We start from the raw sequence: 18,521 nt of genomic DNA, 5'->3' as shown, positions 1-18,521 counted from the left end.
TTATTCATTGAACAAGTTTCTAAAAGACCATGTATAAATTAAAATTGTATGTTAATTCAATTTAATTAACTCCTGTTTATTTAAAGAAATCTAGTGATGAATCTTCCTGTGAAACATAACTCCTTGTTGTGTATTTTAAAATTTGAGGTTTGTAACTTAGGATTTTCTTAAAGAAAAGCCCACTTGGCGCTTGAGAGGTAAATCGATATTGACAGTGACCTTAAAAATATATGGTCCATGCCTAATTCTTCTCTTTAAGTCAGCGTAAAACTATGAATTGGCAGAGATGAGTCACTGCCTGAGGATGGAAATCTATCTGTTCCAGTGACTTATGTATGAGTACATTTTATTGCCTTAGTTTGTTATTGAAGGGCCTTGTGTGTGATTTCCCCAGAGATTGGATGTAGACAAGTGTGTTATTCCTGTCTAGGTGCAGCAAACATTGAACATCTTGCAACAGTTGGCAGTAGCCATGGGCCCAAATGTCAGGCAGCATGTGAAGAACTTGGGCATTCCTATCATCACAGTTCTTGGAGACAGCAAGGTAAACTCATGCTTCCCCATCAGTATTGTGAATGGCACACTTAATACCATGTACACTGCCCGTATTCTTAGCCTAATGCTTTTGCTTTTTAGAATTTATGCCAAGTACATGGGAACTTTGAATGTTAAAGAAAAAGAATGTGTTCTTGCCTCTAAGGCACTATTAAGCTTCCCAGGAATAAAATGTTTTATTGCTTGATAAAATAACAGTGAAAATTGAAGGTCTCTCTCTACCCTTATAGTGTATTTTTAATTTTTATTCTGATTTTCACTTGCCATTTAATGAAAGCTCTACTCCACAACACATATGGAGTTTCATAATTCCTGAGGAAAAGGATGCCTTATTGGAGTATGCACAGTTGAACTCAAAAGTGAATTTTGAAATTTGAATCAGGTTTTCATCTTGGCTACTCATTCTTTTTAACTTGCTCAGTACCCATGACATCTTCTATACCATCTCAGCTCCACAGAGAGATTGTAATACCTTTGATCTTGATATTACCAATAAGTATTCTTCTTCCTTGGTTGTGAACTCTGAAATTACTTTATTATAGTCTTTTATTAGTCTTTCCCTGTGCGTTTTAACTCCCTAATCCGCTTCTTCACCCTCACTGTGACTTCCATTCCTGCCACCTTCTGTTCTTTTTTAGGCCATCACCCATGCCTACACTAGCTATTCTCTCTTTTCTTCCTTATCTCAGCCCCTTGACTGCTCCAAACCTCGTCATTTCTCCTCAGTCTCCTGTAGCATCTCATCCTCCTGCCCGTGCCTTGTTTCACCAAAAAAAAAAAAAATTGAGACTATTTGCCAAGAACTTTCCCTTCCTCCCTTTCCATCATCTCATTCAGATTTTTACCTCTCTCTCCTCTTTTACTTGAATCTTAAGTAGAAAAGTAGTCCTTATTGATCCCATCCCCCTCATAATATTGCCAGTAAATTCTCCAGTTATCTTCTTGTACTCTCTCTTAACTTCAGTCTCTCCTTATCTACTGGGTCCTTCCCTGAGGCTTAACCTGCATGTGTTCTTCTCCCCACCCCCCACCCCCCGGGTCTTCAAACAACCCTTATTTGGCCCTGCCATCCCAACTGGTTGTTGTCCTATATCTTTTCTCCCTTTTGTGGCTAAACTCCTTAAGAATTCCATCTACATTTGGTGCCTCTCCTTCCTCTCCTCACACTCTCTTCTAAACCTTTGGTATACAGCCCGGTTTCTGACCTCATTCTCAACCGAAATTGCCCTCTCCAGTTTTACCAGTTGATCTCTTTGTTGCCAAATGTATTGGCTTTTTCTCAATCCTAATGCCCCTTTACTTTTCTGTTGCATTTGGCACTGTTGATCACCTTTTCTTCCTGAATACTCACTCCTTTCTAGGGTTTTGGGGCACTGCTCTCTCCTGGTGTGAACATTCTTTCTTTGTCTCTTTTGTTGGTTCTTTTTCCATCATACCCATTCATTGTGGTCATCCCCCAATATTCTGTCCTGAGCTCACTTTCCCCCTGTATTATCTCACTTGTTGATGACCTCATCGGCTCCTGTGGCTTCAGCTACCCTCTCTGTGCTTGTTGTTGTCCATTTTTGAAGAAGATCACTAACATCAAGAGGGTGATGTCTTGACTTGCAAGTGAATTGGATTTGAGTGAGGCAAAGCCTTCCACTCTCTAGCAGATGAATGGCAGATGTGTATATCCAGCACCAGTCTCTCTGACCACCAGTTCCACAACACCAACTGCCTTTTGAAAGATTTGAACTAGGTGTTCTGTAGGCATCTCAACCTTGACATGTTCAAAACTGAACTCATTATCTTTCCCCAAAAACTTTCCCTTATTCTAGTCTTCCCTTTTTCTGTTGAGGGCACCACCATCCTCCTAGTCACCCGGGCTCAAAACCTCAGTGTCATCTGGACTCCTTTCTTCACACTTGCCTCATATATCTCATTTGTTGCCAAATCTTCTCTTTGATTCCTCTCTCATATAATTATTCCTCTTCTCTCCACTCAGTCACAACCCATGTAATAGCGTCTTGTCTGTATTATTGCAATAACCTTCTAACTGGGCCCGCTTTGCTCATGTCTCCCTGTTCCAGCCCATCCTTTCCTCCAGGATCACCCAAAGTTCTCTGTTTGGCATTTAAAAGCCCTTCACAAAATGTCCTCTCCCCACCCTCCCAGTCTTCTTGCAGTTTCTTCCCCTCCATATGCGTTCTGTGATCCACTTGCACTGCCAGCTTGCTTGTAGTTCCTCAAATACTGTGCTTCTGTTTTCGTGCCTTGGCACTGGCCATCTGTCCCCATGCCTGGAATGCTCTTCCCCCTATCTCATGGCTGTCTCAGCTTCCTTCAAGATTCATCCAAAGTCCACCTTTTGCAGGAAGCCTTATCTTCCCTCACTCCTAATCATTCCAGTATTTATTAGGCACCTCCTCTCCTTTGCAGGCTTTGTGTAGAGGACAAGCACAGAGAGGGAAATAATCCCTTTCGCATTGCCTTCTTTTTCCTCCATGTATGTCTTGTATGTTCATGGTTATTTTTGTGTTCTCTCTCCTTTAAGAATGTGATCTTTTTGGAGGCAGGCAGGGATTGTTGTCACCTTTCTTTGGGGCCTGCTACATAGTAAGTATTAGTAAATGCTAAGTGATTGACCCTCTGACGTGCTACAGACTTACTGTGTGGGATTGGGCTGCTTCATGTGTTCCTCCTTCATGAAATGGTAGAAGCCTAGTGCTCAATTGGTAGGGTGTCTGGGAATATTAGCTCCCCCTAGAAAGTTTTTACGTAGGTGGTCAGTCAGAAAGAAGTGGTAGCTGAGTTATTTATTTAGTACATCATGGTCTCATGTGGAACTACACCAAGTCTTAGCAGTCAGTCACTGAAACATTCTCTGGGAGTGTGATCCCTTATTGAAGTCAGGCTGAAGATGGTCTGACTGAGCTGCCTTTATCTTCCTTTATATCTATAGTATCTCCAATTGGAAAGTAGGTATTTGTTGTAATTCCCCTTTGAAGTTTTGTTTTGCTTAAATGTTTTTCTTCATAATGAGAGGGTTTATTTGCAGTGTTAGGGTGAGGGTATTATTAAGAAGTTACAGCTTTCTAAAAAAAATCTAGAATTTTTCAAAGGGGGGAAACAAGATTGAGGCCCTGCTGACCCTCACTTTAGCTCCTCATAGAATCTGGTTTCCCTCAAGGGTCTGTTCAAGGGCTACTTCCTTCTGTTTCCTATTAATAACCCCTTGATCAGTGTTTCCTTCCACTTCATGGTATCTTGTATTGATTCATTTGTATCTTCCAGGAGAAGGAAAGCCCATTAACTATAGAGGCTCTGATTCTTTTCTGTCTTTGTAAAAGAACAGATTCTTCACCCCTTCCTCCCATCAGTCCTATGGATTGTGAATTCTGGTAAATTTTTGTCTTTCTACAGAACAACGTTCGAGCTGCTGCTCTAGCCACTGTGAATGCCTGGGCAGAACAGACTGGCATGAAGGAGTGGCTGGAGGGAGAGGATCTGTCTGAGGAGCTCAAAAAGGAAAATCCTTTCCTAAGGCAGGAGGTTAGTATTGTAAACAAGGCATTCTTGTGTCCTTAGCCAGCCTTTGTCTTAAGAGAGAGGAAATGTGGACCTATACATTCAACTAGAGAGACAGCACTTAATGGGAAAGGGAGGGCTGAATTTCAAAAGGCATGGATATATGTAAATTTTCGAGAGGAATAGGCCTCCATAGTGGCTTGTGATGTTAAAACATCACCTTTCATGAGCTCCCAGATGTAAGAAGTATAACTCTAAATCATGGTGCAAAGATGAATTCTTTGTCATGGGTAAAGATAAATTGTCATAAGCGAATAAGTTGTCATAGTCCTGGTTAAAAGAGACCTTTCCGCTGCTAAACCCCCTAAGTACTTAGGACACTTTAAAGCTACCTATTTCTTGGGATGTAAAGAAGAGAAAAGAGGACCATCTGTCTTTTTAGAAAGTGCTTTTTAACAGCGGCCAAAGGGTAAAGTTCAAAGGTACAAAGAGCCAAGACTTGTTAGTATGACTGTACTGTTAATGTGTAATGTTACAATTTTGTGTTTAATTTTATTTAAATATGACACATTTCTTGAGTTTGTGGGCAACAGACATATAGTTTTTATCCTCCTTGTGTTAAGAAGTGTAGTTTGAATGAGCCATTCTAAAGGTCCAGGCCTGTGTCAAGTGAAGAAGAGCAAGAACACAGGGCAGACGGGCAGGCACCAAATGATGTTATGAAAAGTGGACAGTGGACAACTGGTTCTGAGGTGGAGGCCATTTTAGAGTTGGCAGTGTCGGAGTAAGCACCTTAATAGAAAGGATGATGATACAGGGACAGCGTGCGGTTACGGAAGCTCTGTCTACATCAGTATAAACAAGATATCTACTCCAGAAAATGGAAAGTGAACAGAAAGTAAGCTGTTGGCTGCTAGCATTTCACAGTCAGTGCAAAGCGGGCCCCACAGGAGGCGTCAGAAGAGCACAGAAAACACCTCCAAAAGCAGACATTTCATTTACTTGCCACATGGGAAGAGAGGACCTCAGCTTAGCATAAAAGCTCAATGGCAGAACATCGCGTGACCTGACCGTGGGAGACGGCTATCATCATCACCTCAGACATAGAACAACTAAATGGTCGGAGGAAAAAGTAAGCCAGCAGAAGCTTGGCACAGGGTCAGCCAGGCCAGATCATTCCCCTGCCATTTGATGATGAAACTGGAAGGAAAACAACAAGCACAAAGCAGAACCATTTGACCAGCGTTATTATAGGAATCTGTTTTCATTGGTGACGGTAACAAAACCACTCAGTTTTGAGTCCACCACCTTATTATCTCATCATACTATGCTAGAAAGTCAATCAGCAAGCATTCATCACATGCCCACCATGTGCCAGGCACTGTGCTGAGTGCCAGAGGCAAAGACAAATAATTAAATTGTCTCATCTCTCAGGCTTGCAGTCCAGCCTTCAGGGACAATACATATATGGGTATGTGAAGAATATATACAAGGTATTTGGGATAGGGGAAAGCCCTAATAGCTAAGCAAATCCAGAAAGATATCTGAGTCACAAAGGGAATAAGTGATTCTATGAGGTGGAGGTAAGGAATGAGGGCATTCTAGGGACAGAAGTTGGCCAGTGCAAAGCCACGGAGATAGCGGGCGGAGTGCCATGCATGAAGAACAGCAATGCACATGACAAAGTTTTGAAGGATTGCCTCATATCAAATAAGTACAGAGTAAATTGGTGCTGGAGGGGATTTCTCCTACCCCGACCCCTTTTCCATGGCATATATTTGAGTTTTTCTAGAAGGCACAATAAAATAAATTATTCCTATGGCATAGTAATCACTTAAACTAAGCATTTGACTTATGTAAAATACCTTTCATAATTTTCAGTCATTCTTACTTTATTCAAAACCATTTGCAAAAGCCAAACATAAAATGTTTTTAGGATAGTTAACTTGACACTTGTTGAATTTATGCTAAGAGTTTAATCATGGAACACTAGTTTCCAAGGAATTAAAAATTATTTTTACGCAGAGGGAAATGGAAAAGTGCGTGGTGGGTGTGAGTAGGCTGCAACGTATAACAAAGATCTTGGAAGAAGAACTAGAGTAAAGAATACAGTCAGGGAAATGTCTGAGTGAAACAGATGGTCTGGTCGTATGGTGAGAGTAAAGGATAGCTCATGGACAGCCTGAGTGAACATTCCACTGATATCCTGAAAATGTCAGGAGAACTCAACAACGTGTCCAGCACTTGAGTGGAACTCCATGGTAAACTTGGGGAATAATGTGGATGGGTGTTGCCTAGAAGGATGGATGGGTTGCAGCTTGTATCCTTAAAAGAAATTCTCAGTCAGTGTTCAGACAGATCCATTTTAGCATGCTAGGCTATGTATGATAGTATGCTGGGGTCATCTCAATGGTACTTAAGGTTTACCATGAAAAGTTAGCATCACTACCATCATCCTCTCATCTCTTCCCTCCTCCACTTCCCATCTTTTCCTAATGGAGTTTGAGGAATACCTGTTGGAGACCACAGAAAGGAAAGTGCAGTTGGATAAACAAATACTTGTTCGGGTTATCTCAAGCAAAGGAAAATTACACAAGAACATAAAATTTTGCTCAAAAACTGAAAAGACATAAGCAGTTGCTAACCCATTTCCTTATTCTTTTCTCTTAGCCAAGTGAGAAGGCACGCCTTGAGTATTTCCTCAGTGAAAATGTGAGAGGAGATTGTTGGGTCATAGTCCTAGAGTTATAAAGGACCTTAGCAATTATCTAATTCAGCCTGCTCACCTTACAGATAGGAAGTGGAGGCCTAAGTTAAGTCACTCGCCGAAAATCAAGTAGATGATAAAGCCCAATATTGGAACCTAGCTCTTCTGACCACAACTCCAGCGCTTCTTTACACCACAATCTGAGCAGGTGACCATGGTTTTAGGATTGCACAAATTTCTGAGCGTTGTAGATAATGTAGGATCCTAATTTTTTTTAATCGTTTGTATTATAAATGTAGCCTCAAAGACTCTTCTCAAACAAGACATTTCCCACATGTCATTCAATGTGTATGTATATTTTTATGTGTATGAAAGATATCCTATCCAAAAGAAGGATTCCTAATTGATGACTAAGCTCTCTCCTAAATGCCCATTAGCACATAAGATTGTACTAACCACGACAAGCTTTGAAACACTGGCAGGGGGCTTTAATCTCTCCAGTGGCTATGGATTTTGATCACCGTCCATGTAACAACAACACTGAAAATGGCACATTACTCACACTGTGACATTGTAACAAGATGAATCCTCATTCTTCAGTGCCTGTCATGGATGGGCACTGTAAGTGGACGGTGAGCTGAGCTGAGAAGCAAATAGGAAGAGATTGGGCTGGATCTCATTAAGGAATTGGGTAGTTCCATGATTTTGAGCTGCACTTCTTGTGACTATGAATTAAGGCACACCGTAAAGCAAAAGAAATAATATTAATAGTTGACATGTGTCTATTGCACTCTAAAGTTTGCTCGGTGCTTGTGATCTCCTTTGGGCCTCACCACACCACCATAAGGCGGATGCTACAGGTGACGTGCCCATTTTGCAGATGAAGAGCCTAATGGGCAGACACCTGACTGCTTCATATGTGCTTTCACGTGTAGTAACAGGCTTCAAACCCAGGTTTGAGGAATACCTATTGGAGGCCACAGAAAGGAAAGTGCAGTTGGGCAAACAAATACATGTTCGGGTTACCTCAAGCAAAGGAAAATTACACAAGAACATAAAATTTTGCCCAAAAACTGAGACTTCTTCAGGCTGTCCTTTTTCTACAGTGTGTCACTGATAACAAATTGCATGCAAGAATATAGTATGTAAGACATTATCAGTTACTTCTCTGTCATTCTTGCTATATCTGTATTCTGCTTCCTTTTCTTATACAATAAATGGATGGCTTAAGTGCTAGTGGGTCCTCTATGAAGGAGTTATGGAAATCGCCCAGCAAGAATGTGGTAGAATGAAAGAGTATGATGGGGCTGCAGTGAACGTTGGTGGAGGGAATAGACACACAGGGAACATCTTAAATCCATCAGGTTATTACATGCAAGAACTGACTCAGTGTCGGGAACTTGTCAAGCCTTGTAGTTGTCTCCTCAGGTGCCCAGCTGATCTGTTTTTTTTTTTTGACAGCTGCTAGGTTGGCTGGCAGAAAAGCTTCCTGCTCTCCGCTCCACTCCCACAGACCTCATCCTGTGTGTCCCTCATTTGTACTCATGCTTGGAGGATCGGAATGGAGATGTACGGAAAAAGGCCCAAGATGCTTTGCCGTTCTTCATGATGCATCTGGGCTATGAGAAGATGGCCAAGGCCACTGGGAAACTCAAGGTAGACCTTTAGGAGAAATTAGAGGAAGACACACATTATTCTTCTGTCTCTTCTGAGTCAAGGCTTAAACTGTTTGTGAGAGGAGAAACATCCTATTTGGCAGTGCAGAATCTTTCCCAAAAAAATTCTTTCCTGACTTCAGTGTCCTCCCAGAAACTTTTGTCCTTATGGTATGGTGACTGAGTATGATTACATGTGGTTACTTTCCTCCCTGTGTGCTGCCTTCCTTCCTTCTGTGCGTCAAAACTGGGAGCTCTCCTAGTGTCCCCAAGCAGTTAAAGTCATTTGGTTGAGAACAAATCTGCTAACAAGTGTATATTAGGCATTTCATGTATGGTGACTGATTTATGGGCTCTTTCTCCCTAGCCAACTTCCAAGGACCAGGTACTGGCCATGCTAGAGAAAGCCAAAGTCAACATGCCAGCCAAACCTGCAGCCCCTACAAAAACATCCTCCAAACCTGCGGGAGGGGCAGGTCCAGCCAAATTCCAACCTGTATCAGGTAAATGTCTCTCATAAGGATAAGATAGGCAGGAAAGGATGTGTGCTTGCCAAGAGTCCAGCCAAAATTCCATATCATAGTTCCTCGGAGCCTTTGTTCTCAAAATGGTTTCTCACTTTTTTTTTGCTCAAGAACTAGGACAGTTTGAAAGGTTATCTGGTCTGATTTCTGTCTCTACCGCATATCTTGAATACATCCCTTTCTCTCCATTCAGCCATCACTAAAGTGTTTATTTCGGGTCCTTATCACCTCTTGCCTGGACTATTAGAACAGCCCCTAATTTGTCTCCTTGCCTTAGATCTCTCCTTACGGCTTCTAAAATGCAGGTTTGGCTATATCTCTCCATCCTCTCCCCCACCCCACTAAAAAACAAAACAAAACAAAATTGTAGGGATTCCCTATTCCCTAGGATTAAACGTTAATCCCGCTGTTTGGAATTTAAAGTTCTTTACAGCCTAGTATCGTCCTACCTTTCCAGGCTGTTCTCTATCTTCCCCACACACACACACCCCTACACCCGACCACCCCCCGGCACTCTCTGTGGTCTAGTCAGACTGGTTCTCCCATGTCTGGCTATTCTCATTCCTCACTGACATCATTTAGAATCTCTAATTTTCTCCCAGATGCAGCTCAGGCCCCACCTATTGGAGGCCTTTCCTGGTGCCTCTCCCTCCCCTTCCCCTTTATCCTGGATTTGTTTTGCATAAATTTTGTCTATACCTACATGTGAGCATTTTGCCTCCTGTTAGAATATAAGCCCCTTGAGGGCAGAGACTGTTTCCAGTTTTGTCTTTGTACTGCTTGACTTCGTGATATTTAGATAATAGCACAATGCGTGGCATCACTGGCACATAGCAGATGCTAAATAAATGCACCAAGAACTACTGCATGTAGTACAGTCCCAGAAGGTAGTAATTCATCCTATCTTTAAACCTACAGCCACCCCCAGTAAATTGACGCAGAAAGTTAGGACTGGAGGAGACCTTAGGGACCATCTTGTCCAGACCTGTTCATTTTACATCAGAGAGAGAGAGCAGCTGAGGCCTGGTGTGGCATGGCGGTAACTTGCCCCATTCCATACATCTCGTGCATCTCAGCCCAGGACTTTTTAGGTCCTCCTGTATTGTCTCTCAACACAGGCCATCTTGATCAGTCATCCATGTGAAGGTTTCCTTCTTTTACTCCACTTTGGGAGCTACAGCTCTACGTGGGGTACAGCCTGGGTTAGTAAGCTGGCTTATGGGCTTTGGATTCTGAGCTGCAAGAACATGGCTCTCCCCAGAAGTTGTTACTGCTACATTTTGCGGTCTTACTGAGATTGAGCTAAATCTCTGAATATCTCAGAATATCTCTGGGGACAGTTAATTTAAAATTGCACTGTTTTTGCTAGACTGTTTTGTGAAGATGGTACCATCACTATTTCTTGTCTGTAGAACCAACGAGTTGTAGTGAACGGGGAAGCTAATAAAACTGCCTGTTAACCATTGGTTTGGAATAACAAATTCTCTTATCATGTTGGTATATTTAAGCTCCTATTTTTCACTTTAGCAAAGTGATAACATTTCTAGTTTGTACCTTTTTTTTTAAGTGAGACTTCCTGTAAGATAGCAGTGTAAGAAGAATACATGGGAGACAGCTCTATCCAGATCTCAGCAAGATAACAAATGTTCTCTCTCATCCTTTTACCAAAAAACACTCCTCAAAATGGAGAAGAAACTCCAAAATAACTAAAATTGAAAATGACCTGGCTATTTCTATCTATGAAGTGCTGTTCTGCCTCCCAGGAGTCATATAGCTTGAACTTAGGCTACTATCTCAAGCCCTTCATGCTTTATCTTCTATGGCACCCCGTAGGGTAGGGACTTCACTTGTCTATTTCCTATCTCCACAAACCTCCAGGGGCTTCCCCCAGCTCATTTCCATTCCTAGCACTGGCCTAGACCAGGCCTACTCAGGCTGCATCCAAGTCTTTAATAGTTTCCTATGCACCACTTTCCCCCACCCCACCCCCCCAAATAGGCATCCAACCCAGCACGCAGCCTAAGGTAAAGGGAGTCTTTGGCTCTACCCTCCCCACACACATTAGGATCCCACGTGCCTCCTTAGGGCTTTTATTGGAGCAGGGTGGACTCCCTTTGACTCTCCTGCCTGACTCAAAACCTGAACAGAGGAAGATGCCCTCTTTTCCTCTACCCTTATGTTCCCCATACATCTCCTACCCCAAAACAAAGTCACCACATGGAAAGTCCTCACCAAAGCTGCTCTTTCTTCTCTCCCTTACCCTGCTGGCAGCCATTGCTGCTCTCTCTTGAGCCCCTGTCACCAGGTATGACCTTTCTTTCATTTCTATCCCTTAAGTTAAAGAAATGATTAGTATCTCTTAGTTATAGCTCAAAGGGACATTAGTGGTTATCTGGTTCAATCCTCTCATTTTAAAGATGGAGTAACTGAGGCCCACATTGAGCCATAGTCCATATAAGCCATGTCCTCTGACTCAGAATCCAGCCTTCTTTCCACTGTGCCATGCCGAACATTTTTGACATGGTAGGGAATCAAAGAAGGTATAAATACTCTTTAGGTGTGCAGTGTCTGAGGTGCCAGATCTACCAAAAGCTAAATTAAACAATCCGGTATCAGAATATGCAAAATCAAAAGATGAACAATAAACAAATCACTCATCTCAGCTACTTATTTAAATAAATTGAAATTAGCTTAAAAAGGAGAAATAGGATATACGTTTTTTGAGTAAGTGTAGAGTGCCCCTCAAACTGGTCCAGTGCTAGGTTATGGAGAAATAGCCTATCACTTCGCTATTCTTGTTTTTAGACGGCGTGGTATAATTAGAAACAAATGAGTAAATATTTTAATGGAAACTGAAAAACTCTTCAATAGCAATTGGTCTTAGAAGGAAATAAGAAAAAAGGTAACGTTTAGAGGCTAATAACAGCAGTTGTTTCTGCATATTAAAGTCTTGGAGGCACCAACAGAGCAGTTCTTAGAGGCAGATTTCTATTGCTAAGTGTTGATGCTGAAAGAAAGTATTTCCTTGGTCAAGCTTGTGTTAAGCACTAACATGAGTGGCACTATGCTAGACAAAAATCCAACATTCCCCGTCCACATGGAGGGCAAGAACACGTACTCATACAAGTGAAGATTTAAAAGAGTAATTTACAGGATCAGTTGCGAGCATTGTAACAGAGGGTATGCAGGTGGCCTAGACCTGACAGGGATGGGCATGGTCAGGAAAGGGAGCTGTGGCCTCTGCAGCCACCAACCCAGAATCACAGGCATTCTTAGTGGAGTACTGAGCAGTGCGGTTCACTGTCCTTCAGCGTGGCAAGTGATGAGGGAGGGGGAAGTAGAACCCACACAGAGAGGGGTATAGATGCCCCCTCCCTAGTTGGTGATCAAGGCAGGGACCAGGTTAGTTCTAGAGGAGTCAAGTATGTTTGAGGTCCTCCCCCTCAGTCAGGAGGTAAGGTTTGCCCCAAGACTCACTTCAGTGCTGAGGAGAGTCTTTCACCTAAAGATATTAGGAGCTGAATAAAATGATAGTGCAGAAGGTTGGGCTTTTTGATGTTGTTGCTGTTGTTTTAAAAGATTATCCTACTAATTTCTGCTCTTAACTTTTTAGAAAATGAAAGAAAATTGAATTGATAAATAAAACCAGGATCTAGTTCTTTGAAAATACCATAAAATTGACAAATCATTAGCAAATTTAATCAAAAAAGGAGAGAGAACGCAATTACAAATGGAAAAGGTGAGATTGTAGCAAACAAAAGAAAGTAAGAATATCATGAGCAGGGAACAGTAGGCACACCTAGATGCTAAAAATATGGAGGATAATTTCTTAGAGTAAAAAAGTTATTTACAAAATATAAATTACCTAGATTTACATAGTAGGAAATTGATAATAATAATAACAGGCCAAGCTGGAATAAAACAGATCACAAGTGATTCTAATACTCCATCCCACCCCTCCTGCACACAACACAGACACACTCACACGCACGCATGCACATACCAGACATATTCTCTGATGAATTTTTTCAGACCTTCCAAAAACAAAATGACTTTTATTCATAAATGCAACAGAAGGTAAAACTCTAGCCAGTATTTTTCCTAAGGAAAATATAATTATTCTTAAAATACGGCAAAGATAACTCTAAAAAAGATTATATATTCATTTTTTAAAAAATGAATATAGATTGAAAATTATAAAATAAAATTTTACATTATAAAATTTTGTTCATAGCAAAATGGCTTCAAAATTTAGAAGCTTTACGTAATAGTTCTAGTTTCATATACAATCTTCTTTTTCTGTTCTAGTTTGTATATAGAAGTGCTCATTTTATTTCGTGTTTAAGGTCAGAGTAAGGAAAAAAATTTTTTAAAAAGAAAGAAAAATGATTGTTCATGACTAAGAGGAGATTCCATTCACTATGTCAGGCATGTAGAATATCAGAGACAACTTAACAACCTAGTAGATAGAGCATAAACAAAAGAAACACACCCAGATGAAGAGAAAACATTTGATAAAAATAGAACTTTTATTCCCAATTGAAAAAACACTAAAAGGAATAGAAATAGAGGGATTTTTCTCTATATAATAAAAAAAATCTGAAGACAAAAGCCAGCATAATGTACAATAAAGAGGCATTACAAACAGTTTCACTAAAAAACCAAAACAAGGATGTGGACTTTCACTGGCGTAAGACAGTGAAACATGAGCTGGATTTGGAGTTAGGATCCTGACCTCAGTTTGAAACCCAGTTCTGCTGCTTATAACCAATGTGACCTTGGATGAATTATTATCTAAACCTCTCTGGCCTTCAAGTTCTTCCCACTATAAAACAAGAGTGTTAGACTTGATCTTTCTACCTCTAAATCGGTGAGCCTTTGACCACATGTCTTTGGCATCATATTGGAAATTGCAGCAAGTCCAATGGCAGGACAAAGAAATTAGATTATTTGGAATCTAAGAAGTCCAAATTAGGTCTTTTCCAGTTCTAAATCTGGAATCTTTATAGGTAATTTGATAGTATGTCTAGAAAATCTATCTTCCTCAGAAAATTGAGACAAAGTATTATTAACAAGATCACAGTATATAAGATTAACCACAAATTATTTGTACTTTTTAGTAGTAGTAAAGATCAGGAAAACGTAAAGAACTCCACTTGTAAAAAAAAAAATCAAATACTTGGTAACTAACCTTTCTACGTATAGACGTAACCTGTATGAGAATGACATCAAAACTGTAATGATTGAAATAAAGCCTAAATAATTTGAGCGACATTCAGAGTCCTTGACTAGGGCTGATCAGTATAATAAAAATGAAGATAAAGAATTAATACATGAATGATTTCTTCATACAATTGGAAAATCTAATGAAATTTATATCAAAACACAGTGTCAAGGACATTAAAGGTTTTATTGGAGAAAAGCTGATAAAGGTAGCCCTGCGCTTTTAGACTTAAAAATTAGAGTGTAGTTATCAAACCTGTCTGGTTCTGGACCAAAACATGGAGAAATAGATCAGTGAGCTATAACATACCTGAGATTGCCAGTGGAAATGTGTACAAATTATGAGTAATGGATAAGTGTATGGGAATTTAAAATTAGGGAAAGAGTTTGTTATCTAACAGACACACTAGGGGAAATTTTGGTATTTGGCAGGAAATGGATCTAGACTTATATCATACCATATACCCTACTCAGGTGACAGATCTCTCAGTGAATTCCAACAGTCTGATGGGACTTTTAAAAAGAAAGAAAATAGAACAATATGTTTATTTCAGTTGTAGGGAAGAGGTTATTTTTGGTGGAGAGAGGGCCAAGATAGATGCCTGATTACACTAAAGTGATTTCTGTTCATTGAAAAGCAAGATGATCAAAATTACAAGAAAACATGGGAAAAATTTCTTGCAAATATGACAGGTAAAAATGACGCTGAAATTATATAAGGAACTGTTAAGAAATTATAAAGCCTTCCCTGATGAATAATGGTCAAAAGATATGAACATTTTGCAAAAAGAAGCAATATGTATTGTTTATGATCACTTGGAAAAAAAATTCCACCTTCCCAATGATCAAAGAGATAAACTAAACCACCACTTCACACCAATATAATGGAATGCTCTAATGTAATTAAAATCAAAAGGCATAAGGAATGGAAAGAAATTTGGGAAAGACTTTTATGAAATAATGCACAGCGAAGAAAGCAGATTCAGGACAACAGAGCAAACTGTGACCATGTAAAAGAGAAAGTGAGTGGGAATGGATGGACTAAATATTCAGAGGGATTGAAGGGGTGGCACCTAAAAATTGATTTCTCGTGCCTATGTGGATGGCTTCAAAGTGAGTTTAGTTGGTGATACTGATGATCAACAAGAAGTTTGTAGTTGTTTTTTGAAAATAGCTTGAAATAGCTTCTTTTTCTTCTTCGTCAAAGCACCTGTGGAAGATTCCATGTCCAGCTCTGCGGAGTCCAAGCCTGACCCTAAAAAAGCCAGAGGTGGAGGGGTTTCCTCAAAAGCTAAGGTAAGAGAATTCTTTACTTAATTTGAAATGACTTTTACCCATCTGATTTCAGGACAAATAGAAGTTGAGGTTAGCAAAAAAAATTTTTATAAGTGTGTGAAGCACCATTATTTTCATTACTCTTTGTCTCCTACAAGTAGAGTATTTGTAAATAAAGGTCTTCCCTAGGAGATTTTTAAAAACTAAAGCTGACAGAGGCTGCCTTTGAGGGCAAACCCTGTTTTCTAGATATGGTATTACTGATCCTATTTCTTTTAAAAAGCTCTGTAGTAATAAGAATGAGACCTACTTTTTCAAACATAGAGTCATACTAACCCCTTTCTTTCTCCTACCCTTCTCTCCCCCCATCGAAAAAGAAAAACGAAAGAGTAGCAGTAGAGTTTCCAACTGGCAGTAGGAGAGAAAGAGAGAGAAAAGAGAATCATTGAAGCATGTTTTTAAATGCACAGAAAAATCAGACAATCAAGACAATTTGAAATTTTTTTAATGTAACCTTTTTATTTATTTTTTCTTATTTTGTTCAGAGATTTATTTAGTTAGTTAGTTTTTTGGTGAGGCAGTTGGGGTTAAGTGACTTGCCCAGGGTTACACAGCTAGAAAGTGTCAATTGTCTAAGGCCAGATTTGAACTCAGGTTCTCCTAATTCCAGGGCCAGTGCTCTATCCACTGTGCCACCTAGCTGACCCTTACTTTTGAAAGTTACATTAATTTTATTATGTACTTAAATGGAAAAGCAAGCTGTATTCGATAGACTTAGATTTTAATGTATAATCCTCTTTTTCTGGTATTTTCTGTCTATGGAAATGTACATTTTATTTGGCATAAAGTTAAAAATTAACAAAGACCTTATATAAGCTGCACAATAAAAGGAAAAAAAAAAGTTCAGCAGTGGCGATAGGGGATTACAGACCCCAAACCGTGTGATTATTCAAAAAAGAAAGGAGAGGAGAGGTATAAGAACATCACTGAACACTGCAGCCAATGGGGAAAAGAGCCCCAGGAGTGAAGTTGACTTTCAGCAAACTCATTACACCCCTTTGGTTCTTAGAGGAACTAAGAGTTCTCTTCTGTTTATTCTGTCGCTCTTCTCTTCCTTTCCCCATGTTCATAATCTAGTGAGTCTGCCTAATAGCAGTTCCCTAAATTAAGCTATAAGGATGAGGTCCTTTTCTAGCCTAGTTCTTATCTCCTCTTCCCTCCCCTCTCATTCAAATCTCTTATTTGTGGGGAGAGAGGGAGTTTTTATTTTTTTATTTTTTCTGTGTCTTAGAAATGGGCTGAGGCTGGTTTTTACCATGTAACAGGTGTTTTGGCCAGAAAGTATTTGGGCGAGGGGAAAAAACCTCCTAGCTATTTACGGATTTTTGAGCTACTTTCATTGGGTAATGTTTGTTGTATTGATCTTGCACATTTAAATTCATAGTCTGCATGAACTTAGGTTAACTGCTCCATGCATTCCTCTTAGCTAGTACAAACACTTTGGAACTTGCATTCAATTTAAAAACTACTTAATGATTTTCAAAATGCTTTCCTTGAATGGGTCAAAAGGCAGCTAGGTGGAGCACGGGGCCTGAAGTCGAGAAGACCTGAGTTCAGATTCTTAGTAGTTGTGTGACCCTGGGGCATGTCTGCCTCAAGTTTCCTCATCTGTAAAATGGGGATAATAATAGCACCAACCTCCCAGAGTTGTTGTGAGAATCAAATGAAATCATAATTGTAAAGCGCCTGGCACATACTGGGTGCCATGTAAATATTAGCTGTTATGGTTGTCATAATCTTCAGTCTGTGACAGCAAGCTACAAAGGGGTTGTGATTCAGTTGTTCCATACTACAGGAGAGAACAAAGCTTTTTGACCTAAGGAATATGAAATGTAGCCGTCTTTTCAGAGTTCTTTTAACACAAATACCTGGAAATAATATTGAGGACTTCGTGTAGCTCATTACTTTGATTTGCCTGAACAAAAATATTTTTTGGCTTATTGCAGCTGTCTAATGGTAGTGACAGTTTTTCTGACTGCAATACTAGCCTGAGCAAGAAACGGACAGTCACACAGGTACCCAGGAACAGGACCATAAGCACGGGTATGGTTCTCATGGGGGTGCTTGGTCAGCTGTGGTGGAGGGACTTTGTTTTGCTATTAGCAGGGCACACACAGAGAGGATGTGGGTTGTTCCCTGTGAGATTCTGTAGTCATTTGTTTCTCTTTCATGTGGAACAAAGCACTGGATCGCCGCCTCGGGTCAGTGCGGTAGAATCTGCACTGTGCTTGGGTAGCCGTTCCTTCCTGAGGACAGTTTTGTTTTGTTGTGCTGCTGATCATTTGCCCTTCCATGTTTTCCTTTGCTCATCATTCTCCCCACCATCTTTCCAGGGTGTACAAGGAAAGAAGGTGCCAAGTAAAGCTAGCCTAAAAGAAGAAGACGATAAGTCTGGTCCTATTTTCATTGTTATACCAAACGGAAAGGAGCAAAGGATGAAGGATGAAAAGGCATTAAAGGTAAGCCCCAAGTGTAGCCCAGAATCACTGCTGTGTCAGGTGGTGCCTCATCTCAGAACTAAATCTTACTGTGTTATAGGAGCTAATATAAAGCTCTTTAGAAAAGCTGTAATTCCTACAAAAGACTATGTAGAGCAGATCTACTGCATATCTTTTGTTTCAGCAGAGAAGAGTTCTTCATTGAGCCTCTTACAGATATGCTCTGCAACATAGGGAAAGTTCCTAAAGCACAAAGCACTTTATTTCATCGTCAGTCCCTTTTGAACTCCCATGATTATCAGGCTTAATTTGTAGACTGCACGTCTGGCTGGTCCAACTTTTTGTCTGAACATAAGTAATTGAGGCTTGACTAGGATCCTTCCCTACATCTGCCTGTTCAAGTTCTCCCAAGTTCATTGAACAAACATTTCATAAATCCCTAGTATGTGGTATGTGAGAGGCTAGGCACTGGGGATAAAGAGACAAAAGCAAGACTGATGCTACCCTTGAGCTGACATTCTACTGGGGGCTCAGATGATTACATTGAAGGTTATTTTGAGGACCAAGAAAACCC

The 18,521-nt window shown here is 40.3% G+C and overlaps 1 protein-coding gene across 1 annotated transcript in view; it reads left to right on the top strand.

Moving 5' to 3' along the window:
- Positions 1-18,521, top strand: part of CKAP5 (cytoskeleton associated protein 5) — a 97,015-nt gene that overhangs the window by 64,116 nt on the left and 14,378 nt on the right. Inside the window, 6 exon segments of the mRNA XM_078148538.1 lie at positions 431-544; positions 3,961-4,089; positions 8,234-8,428; positions 8,795-8,930; positions 15,382-15,470; positions 17,843-17,968. Of these exon segments, the coding sequence (XP_078004664.1) occupies positions 431-544; positions 3,961-4,089; positions 8,234-8,428; positions 8,795-8,930; positions 15,382-15,470; positions 17,843-17,968 (789 nt within the window).

This window comes from Phascolarctos cinereus, unplaced genomic scaffold (genome assembly GCF_003287225.1).
Source record: "Phascolarctos cinereus isolate Bilbo 61053 unplaced genomic scaffold, phaCin_HiC Scaffold_9;HRSCAF=440, whole genome shotgun sequence".
NCBI lineage: Eukaryota > Metazoa > Chordata > Mammalia > Diprotodontia > Phascolarctidae > Phascolarctos > Phascolarctos cinereus.
This window is presented reverse-complemented; position numbering and strand designations above follow the sequence as displayed.